The following is a 26,506-nucleotide window of genomic DNA, read 5'->3' on the forward strand; positions in this document are numbered from 1 at the left end:
TCTGTGTTTGTCTATCCTTTTAAGTTACCTTATTGGATTTTGTTATCATATTTTTATAAATTTATAAGTTAAGATAATGTGATTCTTTTTTTAGATTTGCTATTGGTTTATATATATTGTTTTATGCAATGTGATACATGGAATTACATATCTATTAAAAAATCAAAAGTAAAAAATGTAAGAGAATAAAAGACTAAGAAGAGTAGAAGAAAGGGTAGTTACTGAACTCTCAAGTCTCAACCCTAACCTTCATCATAAAAACGGTAAATATGTCAACGGATAGTCGAAAAATTGTATTCGATCTGTATTCATATCCATTTAGGAAAACCTGTATTCAAAAAATCACTATCCGAAAAATATCCGAATCCGTCCGAAAATCGATAGGATATTATCCAAATCCGTCCGAATATAATCGGATACGAATATGATAATGCCACTATCCGACCGAATTCGATCCGTTTACATCCTTACTTGTCTATACCGGAACATTTAAAAGTCTATGTTACACATATACATTCCACCTCAAGCAACCTTTCACAACTTAATCATGTATTGAAGCTACTTCAAAATTACCTTTAGTGAAAAGGCTGGGCATACCTCCTGTGTATGGTAGGCTAGCGCCCATTGTGTTTATCTCTCTCTTCTCTCCTATAAAATGACCCCTTGCTCCTCTTATATAATACCCCATCCAGTGCTAAGGGTGTCAATTGGTCCGGTTCCTTAACGGTTCTAGTCCTAAGGGGTTGGACCAGAACTGGACCAATAAGCTAATCAATTCCAAACTTGAGATCCAGGACCATTAACTAATGGGTGGGTCGGTTCCGGTTCCTAAACAGTTCCAAGCAGTCCAATCAAATTTTTTTTATAAAAAAATTCCCTAACACATGCTACATATATTTAATAATATTATAATAAGACACTAATTTCAATCACTTGAGATATGATTCATTTTTTTTCTCTAATCACATAACTAGTCTATATTACTTCTTGTTTGGTATTAATTAATAAGTAGGAACACCACCACCCTCATAAGTTAGGATTATTTTAAGGTATGTTCTTAAGTTAGCATTCCTAAATGAACCTTAAAAATTTATAGCCAATTCTTTGGTAAAATAGTACATGAGACAAGTGGTACCAGCCAAAATTGAAAAACTAACAAAATAAAAGGGTTTGACCTTAGTTCTCATGACCTTGAGTCTTAAGAATTAAGGTTAGGATGTGAATTTATTCCGGTTCTACCAGTTCCACCGGTTCCTAATTGGTAGATTCGTAACCGGATCAATAACTTATCGGTAGATCCGGAACCGGACCAATAAGCTATTGGGTGGGTCGGTTCTGGTTCCTAGAGGGCCAGTTTTGGTCCGGTTACCGGTTCTTGTCCAAAATTGACATCCCTATGACCAGTGCCCCTATTGGTGTCACCCGCTAGTTTACCGCATACAAGCAGTGTGCCTATCCCTCTTCCTTGACTTTAATTCATCCATTCATTATTTTTTTTTCTGGTTTTACTACTTATAGACGCTGAAAATTGCCACCCTCCCTTGGCAATAATGACTACTAGACACAAACGAACACCGGCGTCTCTCTTGTAGTTGGACTTACTAAAACCCCCCAAAAAATGGCCAAAAGAGCCCCAGACCCCCCCCCCCCAAAGTTCCATTTTTTAGTGGGGAACGCGGATAATTCTATGATGTCACGGATACACCTCTGAAGCGCCACGGAAACACTGTGGCTCTATACCTACGGTGTTGCAAAGTATGGAGCCTGTACTCCATGGTGCCACGGGAAGTACCACCCCCTCTTCCCGCGGAGTACGGTCTGGATGCCACAGTGGCCTAGATCCTCTATAAATAAAGTATCCCCTCCCATTGGGAGGAGGACCCCCATACCTCAGGAAGAGCGCCCTCTTTTGCCCATTTTGAATGTCTAGGTCCTTCCTAGTGACCCTCCCCTCCATTTTTCACTTCCCCACTTCAATATTCACGTGCCATTACGTTGTCCAAACCTCAATTAAACTTAACTCCCTATTTAACCCATTTCTACCCTTTTTATATCCATACCCTTACTCTTAGAGTCCATTATTCCCGACTGATGCTCTTATTCTGTCCATGGATTGAGTAATAGGCTCCCAAAGCCACCTATGACGTCATTACTCTGCCCAAAACCCGAGTAACCCCAAACTCATCCCACATATATAGCCGTTACTCTGTTCAATAAGAGAGAGGCATGTTGATCGTATGTCTCCACCTGATCCGTGTAACATTTTACATTTCGTATTCATTGCGTTTTTCTTGACTTTGTTGATTGTTTTGGTAGGTATTATATTCCTACTTTTCCTTTTATTTTTTGACATAATGTAGACCATTAAAGTAACCCGTTTGACACAAGAAATAGAAGTGTTTCAAAACAAGACTCTCCATACTTAACCCGCCTCCCAAACAAAAATTACTACCTTGGGGATACGACGTACTAAAGAGGGACTCTCATCACCGACTTAGAGAACTGACTTAGGCATCTGAGAATCCCCTCCAGTCCGGCCCTCTCACGGTGACCTTTATCTTGCATTCTACAGATCCGACGTCTGTCGCAAGTCATATCTATAGATAGACAGTTTTCTACCGTGACAATAAACATATTTACATGAATACCCCTTGATCCTTTTTCTGCCACTTGATTTCATTGGGTGAACCATCCATTGGTGTAGTATTATCACTGTCCGCTTCTTGTTTGATTGAGTTTTCTCACACCTATGGTCATGATTCATGACTCATGAACCATGGGTGCCAGAGAAAGGCGCAACCTAGAGTTGCGGGTTTGGTAGATTTAATACGCAAGTAACACAGTATTTCTATAATAACGCCCTTGTCACGTGACCGGGGTAAGGGAAAGACACAGTGTGTCAACAGTCTAAGTCTAATTCTAAATCTAAATATTTACATCATTTTCAAATGAAAAAGCCCTCTGTCATTAGGTGTTGAAGGGTCCTTCAGGTCTCGGGATCTGAGAAATCTGAACTCTGAATCAAACTCGAGGAGCAACACTAAAGCAAAAGGTTTTTACAATTGAAGGATATTGAAAATGGCGTCCGACGATCTTCCTTTAGACGATAAGGCGAAGAGAATGAGAGATCTGCTGTCCAGTTTCTATGCACCCGATCCTTCAATGCCCTCGAACACTACTTCTGCGAAATCTTCTTCGTTGGATGCCATCAACACCCCATCCTTTGATGCTGATCAATATATGAATCTTCTGGTGTGTGCAAGCCATCTCTGTTTTTCTGTAACTATTTATGTTTGTGTGTGTTTGTCATCCCTGTGAACTTCGAGTCAGATCTTTCTCCGTGGAAATTAGGGTCTTAAGATTCACATTTCTAAATTGATGATGCTGATTCAACTTTTCGATAATTTCACTTTTTAATTTCTGTTAAGTAGATGTATTTTTGTTATTTAAATACGTTCGGTTAGAACTGTGGAAACTTATGATTATAAATTAGATTCAAACCGAAGTATAAATTAAGGTTTCAGAAAGTTTACAATCCGTCTTCTCCCTTACTCCTTTTCCTTTCATTTCGAACTGTTTAATAGAGCAAAAGTGATTGAAGTTGGGGTAGGATGTAGTAATCCTAGATTTTATTATTATGTTTTTTTTGTGTCAACATTCTATTTTCATGGAACAATTTGAGTTTAAAGAATAAATTTATCATAAGAACCATACATTGCAAGAAGCATAAATGCCCTGGGAATTTTATCAATGGAATTCATTGCTCTGTTAATTTTCTGTCTTGTTTTTAAGCAATTGGCCGCTTTTTGTTTTCTAAATAAAAGTCACATACATTCATGTGTTTTTTCTTAATTTTTTTGGATGAGAGAAACTCAACATTTATTTGGGGAGATGACCCAGGGTCTGTTTGCTATAGTTCGAATCCGAAGATATCTATTTTACTTGCCAACTATCAAGGGTCATTTGGTGATCTAGAAGCCAAATTCATAATACCGGAGTTGCTGAATTGGTGTATTCACAACCATCAAAAGTGGAAGGATTATTTTATGTTACAGCTTATTAGGAGCATTTAGGTCAAGCAATGTTTGAAATTTCGGTCAAAATACCGAAATTTTGAGGACCTGTTTCAGTTTCGACAAAGGTTGATGTGATACAGGGGTCAACTCCACCACGAATACTGGTTTCGGTCGAAATAGCCGAAACTCCGAAATGGCTGAAATTCCAAAATGTTTCGGCCATTTTGCAGAAATGTTACAAAGGCCCTTATAAAATACTTCATTTCCAAGCTGAGGTCGTAAGTTTGACCTCATTTGAATATGTTTCATAGGTTTCAACTGAAATTATTGGAACCCCCCCCCCCCCCTCCCCCCAATAAACGTAGAATTTTGCCAAATATCCTTCAATCAATCTCTTGCTGGATCAAGACATCGTGGACTACTTTGAAGCATCTAATCCTTTTCTGGATTTGAGCAAGATTTGTGCAATACATTCTGGACAACACAACCTTTTGAATCCCAACCTGATGGGGTAGATGAGAAGACATTGGCTGGTCACATTGTTGTAGCGGCAACACTCGCACATCATCCTCGTCTGTTGGTGATGGTGATGATGGGGGTGATCCACCTGCAGGTGGGGATGATTTCTATCCACTAGCAAGAGAGGAAGAGGAACAACATGAGTCCATCCGATTCACAAGGGAGAGTGAGTTTAGCCAAGGACCCAAGATCTTGACCACGGTGCACATGACTCTCGTAGAGGCCACTCAAGAGGTCCACGTAGTCAGTTCAGACAAGACGAGGGGGGCAACAACATAGATATAGACATTATTAGCTTGTTTGGCACACTCGGGTAGTGACATGCACCCTCGTTTTTTGCAGAGAGCTCTAGTTCCGAGTATGGTGGGTGTGGCTAGTATAGTTCTTCTCCACTCCACTGCGTATGAGGGACAGTCACATACTGGGTCATTTTTTCTGGAGAGCTTCTTCTCATACCCAGCCCCCCAACCATATCAGCCTGGTCCACCATGTAGCTACAGTGGGTCCACACATTCATCTTCATAGACCGGTGATCTATTTCCTAGGTTGGGTTACCTAGAGTATCTTGACGATGACACCTATAGGGCTACTATGTTAGACTTCTAGCATTTCTTCATTCATACTATGACATGGCCATCATTTATGATACCGTCGGTAGCAACAATATTCTAGTTGCTTTGAGCCTCGCCGAAACTCTGTGGTACCAACATAGGCATAAAGGTGTTAAAAGTAACATGTAACTTATACAGTTGTACTTAAAAAAGTGTCTATGATGTCACTTTGTGATATTTGTGTACTGTTAATTGTTAATGATTCTTCTTCTTCATTCTTAATAAATATTTCAATTTCTTTTATTAAATATTGTGTGTTGTAGTACTAAAGTATGTGTAGAATTGGTTATATAAGGAAAAAGATACAATAGGCTACAACGTACACTAGCAACCTAGGATCCAAAGCCAGACTACCAATTTGGGGATTTTTTTCCTCCAATCTAATAGTTTGAATATGTGTAATCATGCTTAAATAGGCTTGTCCTAAGTTTTAGGGCAAATTTCAAATGTTTAATCACTGAAATGGACCAAATTTTGACCGAAATTTCATTCATTTCGCAATACATTTTGGTTTCAACCAGGGTTGAAATCTTGGTTGGTCAAACCCAAGAGCTATCTTTCCCTGTCATTATTGTTCGGGGTTTATTATGCGCCTCTAATATTGGTAGCCCCTCCCCATTTAGTTGGGATAAGGCTGAGTTGAGTTGAGTTGAGTGTTGGCAGTCCATACTTACACAACATTTTGGCTCCCTCTTGCATCCTAGAGTGGAAGCCTTTGCATATGTGACTACTATAAGTTAAGTTTTAACTTGTTTTAGCTTCAATAAATGGGTTTTAGATTGGTTAGGTGCTATTTTGTTAGGAGCAATCTGCAATCCATTTTATAATCACTGTAGAGCCAAGAATCTTTTTGGAGTTACCAAGGACTGTTTGGAATGGTAAGCTGAATGGTCACTTGTATGCTATTTATGAACGGATGCTCAGACTTCCCTAAAGGTTTGCACTAAGAAAACTTTTGCTTGTGGGATAAATGGAACTGGAGGGTATTTGATAGAAAAGCTTGTAAGTTACCAAGGATACATTCAAATAGCAACTCATATTTTTTTAATTGGACATCTGAAGGACTGGGAGAGCATCCTCTTGGACTTTTTGGAGGACATTCTTCCTGAGGGATGAGATTCCTATCACTGGGATGGTTTTCCTGTGTGTGTGTGTTTCTGTTTATATGGCCCATAACTTCTTGTGTGTGTGCCTGGTCTCTAATTTCTTGTTAGATGGCCCATAAGTTGCCTAAATCATGTCTGAATTGCTCAAATTTAAGCTTGTGACAAACTCTTGTGCTATTGTTATGTTTTTTGAGGCAGCATATTATTCCCATTGCAATTGAAGCACTTATGGCTCAAATTGACGGAATTGTGATCCCACAAGTTTTCAACCCTGGTCACTTTGGCTCAAATTGACAGAGTTGTGATCGCACAAGTTTTTAACCCTGGTCATCAGTGTAATTTTAATATAGTGCTTTTGCATGAAGAATGTTGGATACCTGTGCATTGCAAATATTACTACTACTAGTACTGAAAAAAAAAAGTGATTCTTGGGCACAGGTGTCATGATCCTTTATTTACCTTTATGGGTGTGGAGTGTGCTATTTTCCTAATCAGTAAATTGGCAGTTCATAATTTTTTTTTAACTTTTTGCTGAAATGATCAGATTCAAAAGTCGAATTTGGAGGGACTTCTTCAAAGGCATGTTGGAATGGCTGCTGAAATCAAGAATCTTGACACTGACTTGCAAATGCTGGTGTATGAAAATTACAACAAGTTCATTAGTGCCACAGACACAATTAAAAGGTGAGACATTATTCCTGATTCCATATGACATTTTATCCTTCTTTGCTAACAGCTTCTTGTTATTCTTAACCTTGATGCTTATTTTTACATAAAATTAAGAGTAGCTGACTTGGTGGTCCCTTAGGCTGCGTTTGGTAACATTCTTCATCAAGAACAGGTGTTTTTACCCGGAAACGTTTTTTGCTGTTCTCGGCCTGGAACATTGTTCTTTGTTTGTGATTGACCGTCTGTCAAATCCATTCCAGAATTGTTCTGAGAACAGCTCTTGAACAACTATGGCGTGTGGTAAAACTTGTTCTTACTCATTTACCAGTAATTACGGAAATGCCATTACCTTCATTACTATACCAAATACAACTTGTAAAAGCCATACCAACCTTAATATAAAATTACAAAAATTATTTTTTACAAGAAGCAGAAGGGAGAAGAAATTACTGGAATTATCTTGTGTTGATTATTGCCATGACTGACTATGCTATGAACAGTTGAATACAAAGGGCCTTGGTGGATTTGAACTACCATCCCCTTGGAACATGCTCATGTTCCAAGTGCTCTACCAATTTGAGCTAGAGACCCATGAAGTAGAGCTTGGAATTTACAAGTAACCATGAGACCTTGCCACAAACCTTGACATCCATGATGTTTTGAAGATGCAATCCAAAAGCCGAAACCAAACTGTTTTGCTCTCTAGCTCTGTTTATTGAGCCTTTTAGTTCGTTACCTGGAAAATAATCATACCATAAGTCTTGGTGAAATGAAAGATTGAAATAAATTTTGTATTATTGTGGGTGGGGTATAAAGAAGCCATCAAGGCTTGGAAATCTGAAAATCACAACAACTTCAACAGAGAAAGGAGAAGCTGATCCACCATTTGATTGATGGCAACAATGATAATATCCTTGGACCAAATACAACTGGGTCATCTGAACCATGTAATGTGTATTATTGTGGTAGATCCCAAATCAAGTTTGTAAGTATAGGGATCAGATTGGGCAGATTAGGACCTGTAGGCAGTGATCTAGCTGAAGCCACATTTCATATTAGAATAGGTTAGGTTCTCCTGTCATGGCTAATTCTCTAATGGCTAGGAATGACTTTAGCAAGTGAGTTTAAATCGATGCGTACTGGCACATTCTAACATGCAAAATTTCAACATTTTGTGTATATTATGTCTGAAAGTGTGGAAATAAAAGAATACAGCTAAAGCTTAATTCAACTTCTGAGCTGGTTGTAGACAACAGTGATAGTACAATGGTAAGTAAAAGATTAACAAATACAGAGACTGATTTATAGAGTTCAAGACTTCAAGCCGTGTGAATCAATCAAAGTTTGCACTCAATACACTGATGAAAGCTGCTAAGCTAATGCCCACATGGAGAATTACAAGTAAAATACAAGTAAAATAAATCAGACATCCACTGAGAAGTGTGGGTTGAAGGGTTTAAATTAAAAATTGTCATTTATGAGCTCCAAACCAAGAAAAGCTCTGCTTCTAATTACAATAGCTTCACAAAATCTAGCATTCACAAAAAGTTAATCAATTGACATTTCAGCCGATGCCATAATCAAGCCATAAGATGATGATCTTCATCATCCTTGGAATTTGAGCATCAAAGGAATTCACTCTCTAATTTTTTTCCTAAATTGATTATTCTCCTTCCAACTTTACTACATCATCATAAATATGTCAATTTGCTGATCTCAAATGCACAATATGAAAGAGTAGACTCCATATTCATTATCATAACCAGAATAACAAATAAATGAACAGAGTTCATCATACTTAGGAGTGATCCTTCCTTTCAATAGAAACCAGAATGAGAAGAATCCTAATTGAAAAGGTGATGTGTATGAAGTAAAGAAACAATTACATAGTTCTTTTATACAGTTAAATCAAGCACCATCGCAAACAGCCGCTAGCTCGGTTGGTTGGAGGCATTGCCAGTTGAGTGCATGCCCCCTAGGAGGTCAAGGGATCGACTCTCCTGGATTGCATATTGTGCCAAAAAGGCACCTCTCTCTCCCCTCCCCCCCCCCCTTGATGCAGAATCATTACCAAATAGGGCTTATTTCTTTAGAAATAGGCCTAGAGTTGGGTTATATACATGTTGGGCCTTTGTTCCCAAGGGTTTTTTTATGTATTAGGCCACTTTAATGAGCCTAAACTAGGGGTATATAGGTTGCATAAGGGATTAGCCCAATACTTAGTTTATTTTCCTGTTTTTAGATTGAACCGGTTTAGAATTGGTTGCACCCAATTGGTTCAATTGGTCTAATTTAAGTGAAGTATTCCTATTGGTTAATAGGTCCTTATATCCTATTGGCTAATATGGAATCTTCTTTTAAATTAGTTATTTTAAGTTAGATATCTTTTAACTTAAGTTAGTAGGGTTAAATAGGTCTTTTACTGTTTTAAATTAGTTAAGTTAGATTAAATCTCTTCCTTCCACGATTTTTGAAGGAAAAGACTTTAAATTGTACTAGGACTTGGCATAAAGCCATCTTATTAATATAGTAAATCGTGGAGGGCTCCCCCACATTGAAAATTTGAAAAAAAATACTGTTTCTGCTGCTGGCCGACTGCTGCTGCTGTTCCTGCTCCTTTGAGTGTGCATCCTTGTGGATTTCAAGGTGGAAAGAGTGGGTGGATTCCTGCGACTCTTTACGCCGTGACGGCTGGGAGGATCTCTCTCTCTGAAGGTGGTTTCATCCTTCATCGTTCAAGCTGCTGCTGGTGGATTCCTGTGGTAAGTTTGAGTTTTAATTCTGTTTTCTTATTCCTTCTCTTTCCCCATTCGATCCCCCCTTTATTTTTCTGTTTTTCTTTCATAAACCCTAGCCTGCTGAGTTCTGTCCAGATCTGTTTCTCCATCAGAAATCAATCAAACTTAGGCCAAGCCTCCCTAGACCATTATCTACACTCGACCCTAGCTGCTGCCCATAATCAACAGTCAAAACCCTAAATCCCTCTTCTCCATTAAAACCCAAAAAAACCCTAATTTCTGTCTAGACTTATTCAGCCGACAGAATTCCTTCAAATCACAGCCGAACTTCCATTCCCTTGTCCCTCACACTCGACCTCAAGCCCTGGTCATAAATCCCACTTTAAACCCTAGTTTTGGTAGTTTCCCTAAGTTCTAAAACCCAAAACCCTAACCCTAAAATTCTGGAATCTGAATTTTGATTTAAATCTGTATCAATTCTGTTTTAAAAGCCTTCCCAAAGCATGCATATTACAATCAGATATACAGTGCCCTATTCCCCCATACCTAACCCTAGAATTTAGTTTAAAACCCTAATTCTGCCCAGCCAAATCAGCAGTCTTGTTTGGTGATCCTATTACCTTGGTTCCTAGTGGGAATACTCCTACCTAGGACTACATTACCCCTCTTAGTTGTAGATTGTGGGCTTGTCTTAGCCTTCCCCCCTTAGCTTGTAGTTGGCCTGTTGGCCCTTGAGTAGTATAGACCAAAAAAAAATAAAAAATACAGCACTACCTATGTTAACCTCTGTGATTTACATAAGATGGCAAACAGACACAAACAGCATTTCACTTCTAGCGTGCATAGGCAGTAACAAGTTCTCAGGATTGAATCAAGCAAATTTATAAATCGAAAAATAAAAATAAGCAAATATAAATCTGAATAACTAAGGAGATGGAAAAAGAAGCTACCCTGGCTCAATGGCTACCACAGAGCCATAAATCGAGCAAGTTTAAAAATCTGAAAATAAAAAGAAGCAAATATACATAACCCTAATAACTAGGGAGATGGAATAACCAAGGAGATGGTTGTATTTGGTAACAGAAACAAAACAAAGCAACAACTCCCAGACTAGAACGACTCAACCTAAGCAATATTGATGAAGAAAAAAAATCCTTGAAACTAGACATTCAATGGGAGCAATTCCGCTCAACTGGAGTGGCTTTTCCCAATTGGGCCCAATAATGCACCACTCTGAATCTCAACCGATTCAAATGATTCAAAACTAATAAGCCAATGTCTAGGTTTGCCTGTTCCCATCGTATTTCAAGCGAGAGGGTGCAAATAGGCATCCAACATTTTAGGGTTTAGAATCAATTTCAGTTCCTAAACCCTAAATCGATTTTGCAAAATCGGGAGGGGGAGGGAGGGGGCGAGAGGGGACCTCAGATTTACAAAATTGCAGGCAAAGGGTTGCAGCAGAACCAGGAAGACGACTACCGTGAGAGCTGAGTTCGTTTCTAGTAGAACCAGGAAGACGAGTACCAGAACTGAGTTCGTTTCTGCTTGAGGTGGGTTGGAGAAGAACCAGGAAGACGAGTACTGTGAGAGCTGAGTTTCGTGAGGTAGTAGAGTGATGGGTTGGGGATGAGAGACATCATATTTTATCGGGACGACTACCCATTTTTGTGCCCTTTATGTTGTTTCGTGGAATGACAAAACACCTTTGACTTATTTCGTCAAAGTCGCTAGAGACCAAAAAGTTGCCCAATTCATTCGTTAGGAACAAAAAAACAAACCATTTTGCTAACGCAATTTGCCCGTTTTTCCGTTCTCATAGAACGAAAAAACAGAGAAACACGTTCCACGGAATGTTACCGAACGCAGCCTTACAGTTCTCCTTGTTCTGTAAGAGTAGCTTTTGAGTACTTTCTTCTTCATCTTGACCGTTTGAATTCCTTTTTCCCTTGTTAAAAAAGAAAAAATCTGTTTTATTTAGATGTGGATATGACTTCATGTAAGAGTGCCTTCTTGATGCAAAGCAAGATTTCACGACTCACAGACACTCAAGAAGTTGTGGGGAAAAAGGATCACCTGCATATATTTCAAAAGTGGTGGAATAAAAGCCATTGCAATTTCAGTTCGGACGATTACTATGAAGTGCTCTAGTTAGCTTAGGCTCTCTTTTACATAGTTTGTGTTTATATTTAGAGTAAACCACTTGTACACCCCCTGAGGTTTGTCCGTTTACTTGTACACCCCCTTGTTTTTAAAACTTTACTTACAGATCCCCTGGGACTGACGGAATACCCATTCCGTTAGGGTGAACATGTTAAGTAATGTCAGCAGGCCATAACTTAGTAAATGGCCAAAATACCCTTATGGATTGGTTGTCCTAAATAGTGTTTGAGAGTACTCTTCTTTCCTCTTTTGTTCTACTGCTACGGTAGCCATTGCCGCATTTTTATTTTTGGGTTTCACGGGTCTCATCCCTCTCTCTCTTCCAATTTTCTACTTTGTACAATCATGCCGCCTTCTTATTTCCTGTTCCTATACGCTGGTTTATTCATCCTTGTAGCGGTAATCATGTTACCCATCCCAGAGTCTTCAAAACCTGCAAATTCAGGAAACATAGCAAACAATAACATAACTAGTCCCTTCTGACTCTAAAAAGCGCAATATCTGGGTCGACTGGGTTTATTCGGGGCACCTCCGTTCTGATTCCATTTGGACAGCCACAGTCCCTTCTGACTCTTCCTGGGTTTGGCGAAAGATCCTTGCTCTTAGACCTACGGCTCTTGGAGCCATCAGATCCAAAATTGGTGATGGCAATTCTACTGCACTTTGGTTAGATCACTGGCAACCAAATGGGATTCTTATTCACTCGGTCAGCTCAAGAGCTATCTCCAATGGTGGGCTGAATAGGCAATCTCTGGTTGCAGATATAATATCCAATAATGTTTGGGCCCCTCCCCCCACCTTACGTCTAGTTCTCAGTGATGTCTGGAATGCCTTGCCTTCCATCCCTAGACAATCATCGGGCATCAGGAAGGAGTGACTGTGTCTCTTGGGTCCCCACCTCTACTGGTCTTTTTAGCACCAAAGCTGCTTGGAATCTTATTAGAGTCAGATGCCCCCTGCCTCTTGGAGGAAGCTTTTCTGGTTCAAATCTCACATCCCTTGCCACTGCTTCACTGTTTGGTGTTTTTTTTTTTTCTTATCCGAATATTATCTGGGACCTGGGCTGGCCCCTAGCACTTTATTAATGATCAAAACAAATAATAAGAAAGAATACAAATGGGGGGGGGGACTTTCCCGCCTAACCCCAACCCCAACCCGAGAAGACAAGCAATTCTCTCACACTCAAGGGGTACTTACCACCCTACAAGACCCCAACAGGAAAACAGAAATATTTTCGCATGACTGGGAAACCAGCCGCATCCTCGTGAATGATTTGTTTAAGCTTAGGAGGAAGACTAACAAAAGAACTGAATAAAGTGTTAGAAGCCGAGTCACAAGCATAGTTAGCTAACCAATCTGCCGCTCTGTTACCCTCTCTAAAAGTGAAAAAAACCATCGGACGAAGAGCCTGAAGGAGGAGTAAAATTTCGTGGAACCAGTACCATCCCCTCCAAATATTGCTCTTCTTTCTGGAAACACAATGCACCACCAAAGCCGAGTCTGAGTTAACGTGGAATTGTGGAAATTCAACAATCCCATTTTTGCACAAAGCTTAAGCCCATCCCGTAAGGCTCTGAACTCCACTATGGAATTGGTGCATTCACCATAAACATTGGCAAATGCAGCCAAGACATGCCCACTTTCATCTCTTATAACTCCTCCTCCTCCACCCACACTAGGGTTCCCTCTACACGCCCCATCTACATTCAGCTTTACTGCATTGAAGGGGGACACCAAAAAACTGCAATAGGAGGCCTGCATCGAACAGGGGGTGGGGAGACACGAAAGACCTAGAGGACAAGGGACTCCCAAAATGAAGGGGGCTTTTTGAACGAGCCTCGATAAGGGATTTTCTTCACCTAATTTTTAACCACTTCTATTATAAAACTCGAAGACCGAGATCTGTCCCCATGCCTCCTGTTATTTCTCTCTTTCCACAATTCCCAAATGATACGAGAAGGAATCAAGCCTGTTATCACCCCACATGACCCCCACTGTTTGGTGTGTTCTCTCCAATTGTCTCCCAACGCAGTCTTTCCTCCGCCATCGTCAGATTCAGGTCTCTCCCTTGTGCTGCCTTTGTGGGGTTGCAGATGAAGATTCAAACCACCTCTTCTTTGCTTGTCCGATCTCTACTTCCATTTGGAATGGCATCCTTGCCAAATGCTGGCCTCGTAGACGAAGAATTCTTCCCTTTTCTAGGGAATGGATTTGGATTGACATGACTTATGGCGGATCCTCTATTTGCAATACTGTTGGAAAGCTGGCCTTTTGTGCAACTATCAATCACATTTGGATGGAACGTAATATTAGGAAACGGACCACCAATTCTCGATCTCTTCAACAGATTTGGGATTCCATTTCTTTTGACATTAAAGCAAAGCTTCAGAGTGTTTCTCCTTCTTGTATTGACGCCCCAAGGAACAGGCATATTATTGTTTCCTGGGGCCTTCCCTCTTCTTTCCAGCCCCTAGCCTCCCCTGTTTGAGGTGGGGTCTTTTTTGCCATGTATATGTTCTTTTTTCCTTTGGGGGCTTCTGACCCCCTCCTTTGGTAATTGTAGAGAGATTTAAAATTATGGAAAGGCTTGGATAATTAGAGTCACCCCAAGCACCTGTTTATTTGTAAGAGTAATAAAAGAATAAACATATGTACATGAGCAATGTGGGACTAAACCACATACAAACAACTAAATAAATAAAGAGGAAAAAAGTCTAGAATACCTCCCACGGTATTTTGGCCCATATCTAACACTCCCCCTCAAGTTGGAGCATATATATCATGCATGCCCAACTTGACTAAGATAGGATGAAACAGCTTGCTATTCAGCCCCTTAGTGAACACATCAGCAAGTTGATCAGGAGACTTCACAAAGGGAACACAAATGAGGCCAGCTTCAAGCTTCTCCTTGATGAAATGTCTGTCAACCTTTACATGCTTAGTGCGATCATGCTGGACAGGGTTATGAGCAATGCTAATGGCAGTTTTATTGTGAATTGGAAGATGGACAGCAACACCAATATCCTGTAATAATCCTCTAAGCCATAGAAGTTCACAAATGCCTTGGGCTATCGCACGAAACTCGGCTTCAGCACTGGACCTTGCCACAACATTCTGCTTTTTGGTACGCCAGGTGACAAGGTTCCCACCCACAAAGGAACAATAGCCAGAGATAGACTTTCTGTCAGGAGAACCAACCCAATCGGCATCAGTATAAGCTTCAACCTTGAGGTGACCATTGGAAGACAAGAGAATTCCCTTTCTTGGAGCAAACTTCAAATACCTCAAAATACGACGGACTGCATCCATATGAGAGGAATAGGGATCATGCATGAATTGGCTCACCATACTTACAGCAACTGCTATGTCAGGTCTGGTGTGAGAAAGATAGATTAGTTTTCCCACTAACAGTTGATAACCATAGTACTAAAACTCGCGAAATTTCGGTCGAGATATCGAATATTTCGAGTATCTCGACCTGTCCGAAATGAAATGCAAGTCCGATATGAAAAAATGCAATATTTCGAATATTTCGATGAAATTTCGGAAATCTTGGTAATTTCAGTCATCTCGTTTCGAAAATCTCGGTCATTTTTGGCATTTTACACCCATAGAAAAATACCATATTTCGACCGAAATTTTGTCGGTATCTCGGAAATTTCGGTCAGACTGAAACACCGAAACAAAACGAGATTTAGTACCATGTTGATAACCACCTTTGTCAACAGGTTCACCCTCTTTTTCCCTAAGTTTTGTAGTGGCCTCCATAGGAGGATCTGAAGGATGACAACCTAGCAGCCCTACCTCAGTCAATAGATCCAGGACATATTTTCTTTGAGACAGAAAGATGCCCTTTGAAGAGCGAGCAACTTCTATCCCTAGAAAATATTTGAGAGAATCTAGATCTTTGACCTCAAACTCACGGCCAAGGAGAAGCTTCAAATCTCTGATAGCAGCATTATCATTACCCGTCACCACGATATCATCCACATAGACTATGAGTAGAGTAACCTTGTCACCAACTCGTCTGATGAACAAAGTGTGATCAGCATTGCTCTGCTTATAACCTGTTGAAATCATAGCCTTATGAAATCTGTCAAACCAGGCCCTAGGTGATTGCTTCAACCCATATAGAGCATGTTTCAACTTACAGACTTTGCCCCTAGTCCTGTCATCAGATAAGCCTGGTGGAATGTCCATATATACCTCCTACTCAAGCTCCCTATGGAGGAAGGCATTCTTTACATCTAACTGCTGAAGATCCCACCCAAGATTTGCAGCACAAGATAATAACACCTTGATAGTGTTGAGCTTTGCCACTGGTGCAAAGGTCTCCTGGTAGTCAACTCCATAAGTTTGAGTAAACCCCTTTGCAACCAGACGTGCCTTATACCGATCCACTGAACCATCAGCCTTCTGTTTTACCACAAAGACCCATTTACATCCCACTGGTTTTTTCCCTGGAGGAAGTGCCACAAGATCCCACGTGTTATTTTTGTGCAGTGCTCTCATTTCTTCCAACATTGCAGCCTTCCACTTTCCATCTGTATATGCTTCCTGCCAATTTTTAGGAATAGAGACAGAAGAAAGAGAGGATACAAAAGCACGGAAAGAAGGAGAAAGAGAACTATACGAAACAAAGTGAGATATGGGATGTAAAGTGTAAGTCCTAGTACCTTTGCGATGAGCAATAGGTAGGTCGGAAGGAGAGGGATTACCAGGAGATGAAGGATCCGGGTCTGGAGCCGGCAATTGGATGGGTATTGGTGCTACAGTGGGTTGCAGCTGCCCTCTGTTGTATCTACCCCTTGTATAGGTGATGATGTTGGAGTTGTCGATTCTCTTCTGAAATTCACCAATAGTCCTCTGGACAGGAGTCAGCTCCCCCTGGATAGGAACATTAACAACACTATTTTCTATGGTCTCCCCCTGTAAAGGATTCCCATCAGGTGAGGGAGGAACAGCCAGAGGAAGTCGGGCATCCAAAATAGGTTGGGCAGCAGCCGTGGGTGGTGGTAAATTAGGCTGGACAGCAGCTGTGGGTGGTGATAAAGTAGGCTGGACAGCAACCTGAGGAACCTCTGGTAGAGGAATCTCAAAAGGCACATCTTCACTAGAACTCTCTCCCTGAAGAGGTGGCGAAGAATAGTAAGAAAGAGACTCATGGAAAATAACATCCATACTAACCATGGTCCGGTGGGAAGGGGGATAGTAACACTTGTAACCTTTCTGGGTCGGAGAATAACCCAAGAAAATACAATGAAGTCCCTGAGGTTCCAGTTTGCCAGGAGATCTAGTATCCCTAGCATAACACACACAACCAAAGACCTTGGGTGGCACAATAAAGGAGGAATTTCCCATTAAAACATCAGAGGGGCTACGAGAGTTAAGAACCCTAGAGGGCAGCCTATTGATGAGATAGGCGGCAGTGAGTACCGCATCCCCCCAATATTGAGATGGGACATTCCTCGCAAACATCAAAGCCCTGGCCATCTCTAGCAAGTGGTGATTTTTCCTTTCTGCCACACCATTCTGGGCAGGGGTATCAACACAACTAGTTTGATGAAGGATGCCATGGTCAGCCAAATATTTTTGAAATTGTGACTCAGTATACTCTGTTCCATTATCACTTCTCAATACTTTGAGAGTAGCCTGGAACTGAGTTTGAATCATCCTATGAAAATGCTGAAAACATGAAAAAACCTGATTTTTTGTATGCAAAAGATATACCCATGTATGCTTAGAATGACAATCAATGAAAGAAACAAACCATCAGTGGCCAGAAATAGAAGGTTTACGACTAGGGCCCCAAACATCAGAATGCACCAAATTAAAACAAAAAGAACTCCTTTTATTAGAAATTGGATAATTTGAACGTGTCTGTTTGGCCAGAACACAAGCCTCACAAAAAAAGTCATCCTTAGTACGAAGGGTGACCAGACTAGGAAATAAATGAGTTAAGATTCCTAAAGGGGGGTGACCTAACCTAGAGTGCCATTGGTAGAGTTCAGAAGAGACCATGGAGTTCTGGTGTAGTGGAGAGAAGCGACCGTCATCAAGCAGGTACAGCCCACTGTGCACTTTACCCAATCCAATCGTCTTCCCAGACTCCAGATCCTGAAACACACAATGAGAAGGAAAAAAAGTGACTTTGCAGTTAAGATCACTAGTAATACTACTAATGGAAAGAAGGTTAGTAGTAAAATTAGGAATGTGCAAAACAGAAGTCAAGGGAAGGGAGGAAGTGCAGTTGATGATTCCCTTTCCAGATATGGAAGAAAGAGAACCATCAGCCACTTTGACCTTATCTTTCCCAGAAGTGGGTGAGTATTTATGAAACAAGCTAGAGGAACCGGTCATATGATCTGTAGCTCCAGAATCTATGATCCAAGGATGGGAAGCTACAGCGGCACAATGACCTCCAAATGGAATACCTGGCCGGGCAAAGTGTGAACCTGAAGGAGCAGAAGAATTGGCAGTAACTGATGTAGTAGAGGCAGCGGCAGCGGAAGACCTTAGCATACGTAGGAGTGCCAGTAGATCCTCCTGGGATAGACCAGGGTCAGTAGCAGGGGCTGCAGTAATAGTCTCAGTCTGATGGGCCTTGGTCTTTGTCTTATTCTTGGTCTTGGTAGCCTTTTTTGCTTCAAAATCAGCTGGTTTCCCATGAAGTTTCCAGCACTTCTGTTTGGTGTGATAGGGTTTGTGACGGTGCTCACAAACAACATTCCTTGTAGCAGAATCACCAAGAGAAGCAGTGCCACTAGGAGCAGGAGTGGCAAGGGCAGCAGCCTTGAGAGCTGATCTGTCTGTAATAGGAGGGTGCAACATAGCAGCCCTCCGGTTCTCCTCAGAAGACACCAATGCATATGATTGTTCAAGTGTGGGAAAAGGCTTATGGCCCAACACTTAAACACGGATCTGATCATACTCCACATTCAAACCAGCCAAAAAGTCATAGACTCTGATCTTATCCACGTGCTTCTTATAGGAAGCAATATCAGCCACTATAGTAGGATGAAAGTCTGAGAAATGGTCCAACTGTTGCCACAGACTGCAGAGAGTAGCGTAGTATTTTGACACTGAAAGTTCTCCCTGAGTGGTGTGAAGGACCTTCTTCCGGATTTCATATACTTGGGCATCATTGCCAAGCTGCCCATATGTTTCTTTGCATACCGCCCAAATTTGAGAGGCAGTGTCCAGAAGAATAAAGTTATCCTGTAAATCTTAAGTCATCGAGCCTATCAGATAAGACATCAGAACACCATTATTGGCAAGCCACTTTTCCTGAGCAGACCCTTGTTCAGTAGGCATAACGCAAGTGCCATTAATATGGCTGGTGAGACCACGGCCTGCAATAGCAAAAGAGGCAGATCTGGACCATAGAAGATAATTCGAGCCATCCAGTTTAATAGGATTTGGTGGGAAGCAGTGGTACTCAGTCTTGCTGTGACCATCATGAAGTGATTGGTCTGAAGTGGCTGAAGAAGTGATCGAATCACCCATACTGGAAGCAAATTAATCCAAAACTATCCTCAAATTAAAGGCTGAATCACCTCTCCAAAAATCAGAACCAGCAGCACAAGAAGAACCCTATATCGATATTTGCAGGGTTTTGTAAAAAACCCTGAATTGTGGAAATCGATAAAGGGACAAGAGAGGGATAAAACTGCTGGTAAATAGCAGCAACTGAAGTCGATTGACCCTGTATAATGGAGAAAATAACCTGCAGAAATATAGGTCCAATAGGCAGCAGCAGCCCCCAAGATCGATGAATGTCAGGGTTTTGAAGAAAACCCTGTGATGGTATATCGATCTTAGAGAGGTCTTCAAAACTGAACTGTGAAGGCCCAAATTGCAGTCGAGTGTGTCCTAGTAAGTGTAGAAGCAGCCCTGCAGAAGTAGAGCCAAAGTGTAGCAGCAACAAGCAGCCCCACACCCAAAGTCGACAATTGTCAAGGTTTTGGAAAAAACCCTGAAGATGGAGATCGATTGGGAGTGGAGGTCTTCAATGAAGGAGGATATCTATGCTGAATAGATGCTGGAAAGGGTGCTGAAGAAGCTCCAATAAGGGAAGAACAGCCTGCAATAATGGTAGGGGCTGATCTTCTAAAAAAACTTGAAGACTTCAAAATCGCAGGTAGAGTCCAGCAGCTATCGAGCAGGAATTGATCATGGAGAAAACATAAAAAAGAGGTTGGGAGGGGCAGCACCTAAGTCATACGACCACCTCTTGTAGTGCTGCCCTTAGGAAAAAAAGGGAGAACAAAGGAGAAACAAGGAGGGAGAAGAAGGGAAAAATGATGGAGGAGAGAAGGAGAAAAAAAATCGATGGGGTTGGTCCCTAATTCGAAATCAGCTCTGATACCATGTAGAGAGATTTAAAATTAGGGAAAGGCTTGGATAATTAGAGTCACCCCAAGCACCTCTTTATTTATAAGAGTAATAAAAGAATAAACATATGTACATGAGCAATGTGGGACTAAACCACATACAAACAACTAAATAAATAAAGAAGAAAAAAGTCCAGAATACCTCCCACGGTATTCTGGCCCATATCTAACAGTAATGATAATTTTTATTCATCCAAAAAAATAATAATAATAATAAATAAATAAATAACACAACTAGTCCTCTTCATCAGCAGCTCTCGGTGAATAAATAAATAAATAACACAACTAGCCCCTTAAGCTGGATTATACAAATAATTAAAGAAAGAAAATCTAGCTTGAACTAAAGAAAAAAAAAACACTCCATGATAATGCTAACACCTTTTCTGGTCCTGTTTTCATGTCTAGTACTCTAATATGTTATAGATTTATGTAGGTTCAAACAATGTTGCGGTTCTGAGTTATGATCGGAGTTCAAATTCTTTTTTAATTTTTGTATGTGCTTGAACTCAACAACTCAGTTCTGAGTTTATGCTTTGGGAAGGAAGATGGGTACAGTGGCATCGCTCCACCCACCCACTTCAAAAACCTATTATGCACATAGGTATGCCAAACATATTTCTTTGTCTACAATCTATTCTGTGTAATGGTTACCAAACGATTTTTATGTTTTGACCAAAAATGGTTTTCACAAATGATTTTTGTTAAATAGGCAAAAATCGAAAATAAAAAGCATACCAAAGAGAGCCTAAGTGAATAATATATTGTATTACATTATTCATAATATATTATATATTATCTATTATAGTATATACTATAATATATAATACTATATTATACATAATATGGGAAAAAGAACACTGCCTGGTTCTATGGATCCTGCACCTAGACATAGGAGTGCATGAAATTACCGCTCTCGTGAAATAAAAAATTCATCCATTTTGATACCCTGCATGTGGTATAGTGCAGGGGCCACACGAATAGACAACAATCTGTTGACTCTTGCCCATAATATATAATATATAATATATATTATTATATAATATACATGGTTGTCACGGCGTCTAGGTGACCCAAGGCATTGGAGAGGGCCCAAAATCAAGGCGGCACCGACTAGGCGACCAAGGCTCCCAAGTTGATCAAGGTGCCTGGATGCCTAGGCGACAACGCCTTGAAAACTATGATAATATATAATATGAAGGGAAGGCTTTTGTTATATGTAATATATTATAAATATATATAATATAATATAATATAAGTATAAATAAGGGCGTACCCAATGCACGAGGCTCCCGCCACTGTGGGGTCTGGGGAGGGTCATAATGTACTCAGCACTCAAACCTGCAACCCGCTAGGTTGCAATGGAGCAACCTTACCGTTGCAACAAGGGCAACCCTCATATATTATAATATAATATATGTATTATGTATTATTTAAGATATGTAATATATATTATATATATTATATTGTTTGGAGTTGCAAGGGGTGGGAAGTTGCAAAGGGAAGGCTTTTGTTATAAAAAAAAACTTCGTTTTTACCATTTTACCCCTACTTAATAACCAATTTAGCACATGTTCATTAAACATCCAGCGCATAAACAACTGTGAAGTGTTATATGCCAAATTGCCAATAAAACATAAACACCTCCTCACATCTTTATGAATTTAGTGGTACATTGATTTGGGGTCAATCATTAATAAAGAAGGTGACATAGAAGATGATGTTTCACAGAGAATTAAAGTGGGTGGATGAAATGGAGAGGTGTGTCCGGATTACTGTGTGACCGACGTATTCCTTTTAAGCTTAAAGTAAAGTTCTATAGGACTGTTGTTCGACTGGCAATGATGTATGGGGCAGAATGTTGGGCAGTTAAGAAGTGTCATATTGAGAAGTTATGTGTAGCAGAGATGAGGATGTTAAGATGTATGTGTGGGAAAACTAGGAAGGATACAGTACGGAATGATCGTATTAGAGCTGACTTGGGAGTTGCCTCGATCAATGACAAGCTCCAAGAGAGTCGTTTGAGATGGTACGGTCATGTTCAATGGAGGCCTAGTTTTGCCCTAGTAAGGAGGAGTGATATGATTCCAATCGAAGGAGGTAAAAGAGCTAGGGGCAGGCCTAAAATGACCATAAGAGAAATTGTGAGAAAGGACATGCATTGTCTCGGTCTGGTACCAAGTATGACCTGGGATAGAGCCTGTTGGAGGGCAAGGATCCATGTTGCTGACCCTATTTAGTTGAGATTCTCCCGACTTGCTGGGCTGTGCCTTCTTCCTCTTACTTTCATATTTCATCTTTCATTTGTGATTTCCCCTTTTTCTCATTTCTCATCTCATCCCCCATCCCTGTTTTGCCATCTCTTCATCCCTTTGTTGTTGTTGTATTGATTTATATTAATGAGAACTAGGGGTCATAAATCATACCAAACACCTCTATTTATGTTTATATGTCAGATAAACATAAATTAAAACTGCCTCCCGGAAAAGAAGGTGGTGGCAACGATATAACATCTATAAGAAAAAGTAGGCTGAAATTAGGAAAGTGCCATCACCAACTTCAGCCAGTCAAACAGAAATGGGTGATTTTTGTCTCAGTAGAGTCTTTGAGTGGCATGTTTCGGTCCTTTTCTTCATTACTTAGAAAAAGTGAGCCACCGGTTCAGGTACAAGATACTATCATCACTGCCTGGATTGCTTCTTGTTAACAGCCTAGGAATGAATGCTTGAGTGATTAGAATCGATCACCCAAGCCCCTTTATTTATATTAACTTGAAGTACATCTGATCAAAGTACAAATAGGAATAATAACACCTCAGTCCTAGTCCTACTAGGAATTCCTAATACAACTAGGAATGCCAGAATAGGACTCGGCTGAGTGTAAAACAATAAAAATAAAAGAAAAGAATCTAATCTGACTAGCACTACTCCTAACATGACTAGGACTAATCCTAATCAGCTAGGACTAGTAGCACTAATCCTAATCAAACTAGGATTGCTTACCCCAATCATGTAAGCAGCCTATTCCAACACTCCCCCTCAAGTTGGAGCAAAGATGTCGATCATGCCCAACTTGACTAGATTGGGATGGAACAATTTTCCAGACAATCCCTTGGTGAAGATATCAGCAAGTTGATCCGCAGATGTCACAAAGGGAATACAAATCAGCCCAACTTCTAACTTCTCTTTGATGAAATGCCTATCTACCTCAACATGCTTGGTACGATCATGCTGTACTGGGTTGTGTGCTATGCTGATGGCAGCCTTGTTGTCGCAGTACAACATCATAGGAAGACGAATAGGAACACCAAGATCTTGTAGCAAACCTTTAAGCCATAGTAACTCACAAATACCTTGTGCCATAGCTCAAAACTCAGCTTCGGCACTAGAACGAGCAACCACATTTTGCTTCTTGCTATGCCATGTGACAAGATTTCCACCTACAAAGGAGCAATACCCAGAAATAGACTTCCGATCTGCAGAACCAGCCCAATTAGCATCAGTGTATGCTTCTATCCGTAGATGACCATGCGTAGACAAAAGAATTCCTTTTTCAGGAGCTGACTTCAAATAGTGCAAGATACGAAGAACAACCTCCATATGAGAAGAGTAGGGATCATGCATAAACTGGCTCACAGTACTCACGGCGATAGCAATGTCAGGACGCGTGTGTGAAAGATAAATCAGCTTCCCTACAAGTCTTTGGTACCGGCCTTTATCAACAGGCTCACCCTCTTTCTCCTTGAGTCGAACAGTAGGGTCCATAGGAGTATCTGAAGGATGACAGCCTAGCAACCTGGTCTCAGTCAATAAGTCTAGGACATACTTCCTTTGGGAAAGAAAAATGCCTTTAGAAGATCTGGCTACTTCAATCCCAAGAAAGTATCGTAGTTTCCCTAGATCTTTAATCTCAAATTCTTGTCCAAGGAAGGTCTTCAACCGTCTGATCTCATCACCATCATTGCTAGTAACTACTATATCATCAACGTAGACTATAAGAACAGTGAGTTTTTCACCAACCCTCCTTATAAAGAGTGTGTGATCAGCATTACTCTGCTTATAGCCCACAGAAATGAATGCTTGAGTGATTAGAATTGATCACCCAAGCCCCTTTATTTATATTAACTTGAAGTACATCTGATCAAAGTACAAATAGGAATAATAACACCTCAGTCCTAGTCCTACTAGGAATTCCTAATACGACTAGGAATGCGAATAGGACTCGCTGAGTGTAAAACAATAAAAATAAAATAAAAGAAAAGACTAGCACTACTCCTAACATGACTAGGACTAATCCTAATCAGCTAGGACTAGTAGCACTAATCCTAATCAAACTAGGACTGCTTACCCCAATCGTGTAAGCAGCCTATTCCAACACTTCTCTTTGGTTGTTCTTAAACGACGATGGCTATTCATTTAAGGTTGTGTTTGGTATGCATTCTCGGAATTGATTCTGGGTCTAGAAAACATTCTTAAGCGAGAAAATAGAGAAGAACTGGGTTTCATAATGCGTTCTAGACTCGTACAACCTATTCCGAGAATGCATACCAAACGCCAGCCCAAGTCCATGGGTAGCACCACAAGATCTTTAAACAAAGTGGAAATCCTCATATTTCGTATGTACATGTTCCTGCGGCTTGGATGAGTATACTTATATATCGCAACGGCTATAAACAGTTTTATGCTTCTATTAACATAACATCCCCTTATTCTTCGCTCTTCTGAAACCGGCACAGAACCGGGTGCTTTTTCTATGTTGTTTACCTTAGTGACTGGGGAGGGGTCAGGGAAGACCTATTTGGGGCATTATTCAGGGTTAGAGTCTAGTTTATGTGTCTAATTAGGTTTTCCTAGATTGGCTTTTGAAATACAGAAGAAACATGAGAATCCAAACCCAATGTTCAAGAGCAGAAAACTTGGTCTTCCAGTTCTTGCATTTAAAGAACATTGACTGTGGCCTTGGGTCTTCATTGTTGGAATTCTAAGCCTTAAACTAATCTATGTTCAAAATTCAAAAAAAATTTCATTGACCTAGGACTTGACCAAGGTGGCCATGATCTGTAATCTTTTGCTTTAAAAGTTAATCCTGTCAATAACATTCTAGAAGTCCTCTCCTGAAGTATTCAGTTTTTGTGGTTAGAGTCAATGTGGAGGCTGTGAAAAATTAGAAAATTGGTATGCGTACTCAGGAATTGGACATTTTTCTGAGATTTTTTCGCTGTAAAATGACTTAGTATGGTGGTTAAATTTTGAGGAGAGATGGAGTTCTCCTTTATGTTGATGTACATTGATGCTGCCCTTCCCTAACAGTTCGAGCTTTTGGGTGAAATGGTAGCTAACATGGTATCAGGGCAGGGAGGTCAAGTGTTCGACTCCTGGGAAGTGTATCAAAAGAGTTTTCCCGACGTTTCTTCTCCCTCGATGCCGCGTGAGCTCCACGTGCAAGGACCATGGGATCTTGGCCTGCACTTGCGGGGGAGTGTTGATGTATACATTGACGCTGCCCTTCCCTAGCAGTTCGAGGTTTTAGGTGAAATGGTAGCGAGCATTTTATTCAATGAATGAATTTGCTCAGAATTGCTTTTCTTTGTTTCTTGATCTTTTAATCCTCTGTCACTCTCTAATACATTGCATGGAATCTCTTTTATTTATTTATTTATTTTTTCAGGTTGTAATCCAAAACCACAGACAAGTGAACAAAACAATTGGATAGGATCCAGCACTTAACTATTTGCCTCACTTATTTACAATTAGATATTCAACATTTTTTGTGACAATCAGATTTTAAGGATATGTTACTGTACATATTAGTTGACATAGTTAGGTTTTTCTAGTATATTAATATGTATTTATCATTGCAGAATGAAAAATAATATTGTAGGTATGGAGGTGAACATGGAGCAGCTCCTTGAGAAGGTGGTTGCACAGTTTCTGTTTTATCTTTTTTGTTTGTTGATTCAGGTAAAGGGCATAATTTTTCTGACTTATATTTCAGATTATGTCTGTTCAATCCAGAAGTGATAGGGTTAATACATCTCTTTTTGAAAAGAGAGAACATATAGAGAAATTGCACCGCACCAGGAACCTTCTGCGTAAAGTTCAGGTATCAAATTGAACTTCTTTCTTCTTATTGTCTTTGGTCCCTGGGGTGACTGTTGTGTCTTTTGACCAAGTCCTAAACCATGTGAGAGTTGACTAATCATGCCTCAATGTTGGGCTATTTCTACCTACTGAAGTACTTTATAAGACTCTGGTGTTACCATAAAGAAGGTTCTTTGTTTCTTATCCTAGATATTGC

The 26,506-nt window shown here is 40.3% G+C and overlaps 1 protein-coding gene across 1 annotated transcript in view; it reads left to right on the forward strand.

Annotated features, from left to right (window-relative positions):
• Window positions 1-2,965: 2,965 nt before the first annotated feature.
• The window catches only part of LOC122668994 (vacuolar protein sorting-associated protein 51 homolog), a 47,872-nt gene continuing 24,331 nt past the window's right edge, over window positions 2,966-26,506 (forward strand). The window contains exons 1-4 of the mRNA XM_043865601.1: window positions 2,966-3,252; window positions 6,797-6,936; window positions 26,070-26,124; window positions 26,204-26,311. Of these exons, the coding sequence (XP_043721536.1) occupies window positions 3,079-3,252; window positions 6,797-6,936; window positions 26,070-26,124; window positions 26,204-26,311 (477 nt within the window). The 5' untranslated portion in view covers window positions 2,966-3,078. The remainder of the gene's footprint in view (window positions 3,253-6,796; window positions 6,937-26,069; window positions 26,125-26,203; window positions 26,312-26,506) is intronic.

Source organism: Telopea speciosissima, chromosome 7, assembly GCF_018873765.1.
Source record: "Telopea speciosissima isolate NSW1024214 ecotype Mountain lineage chromosome 7, Tspe_v1, whole genome shotgun sequence".
In the NCBI taxonomy this organism is placed as follows: domain Eukaryota; kingdom Viridiplantae; phylum Streptophyta; class Magnoliopsida; order Proteales; family Proteaceae; genus Telopea; species Telopea speciosissima.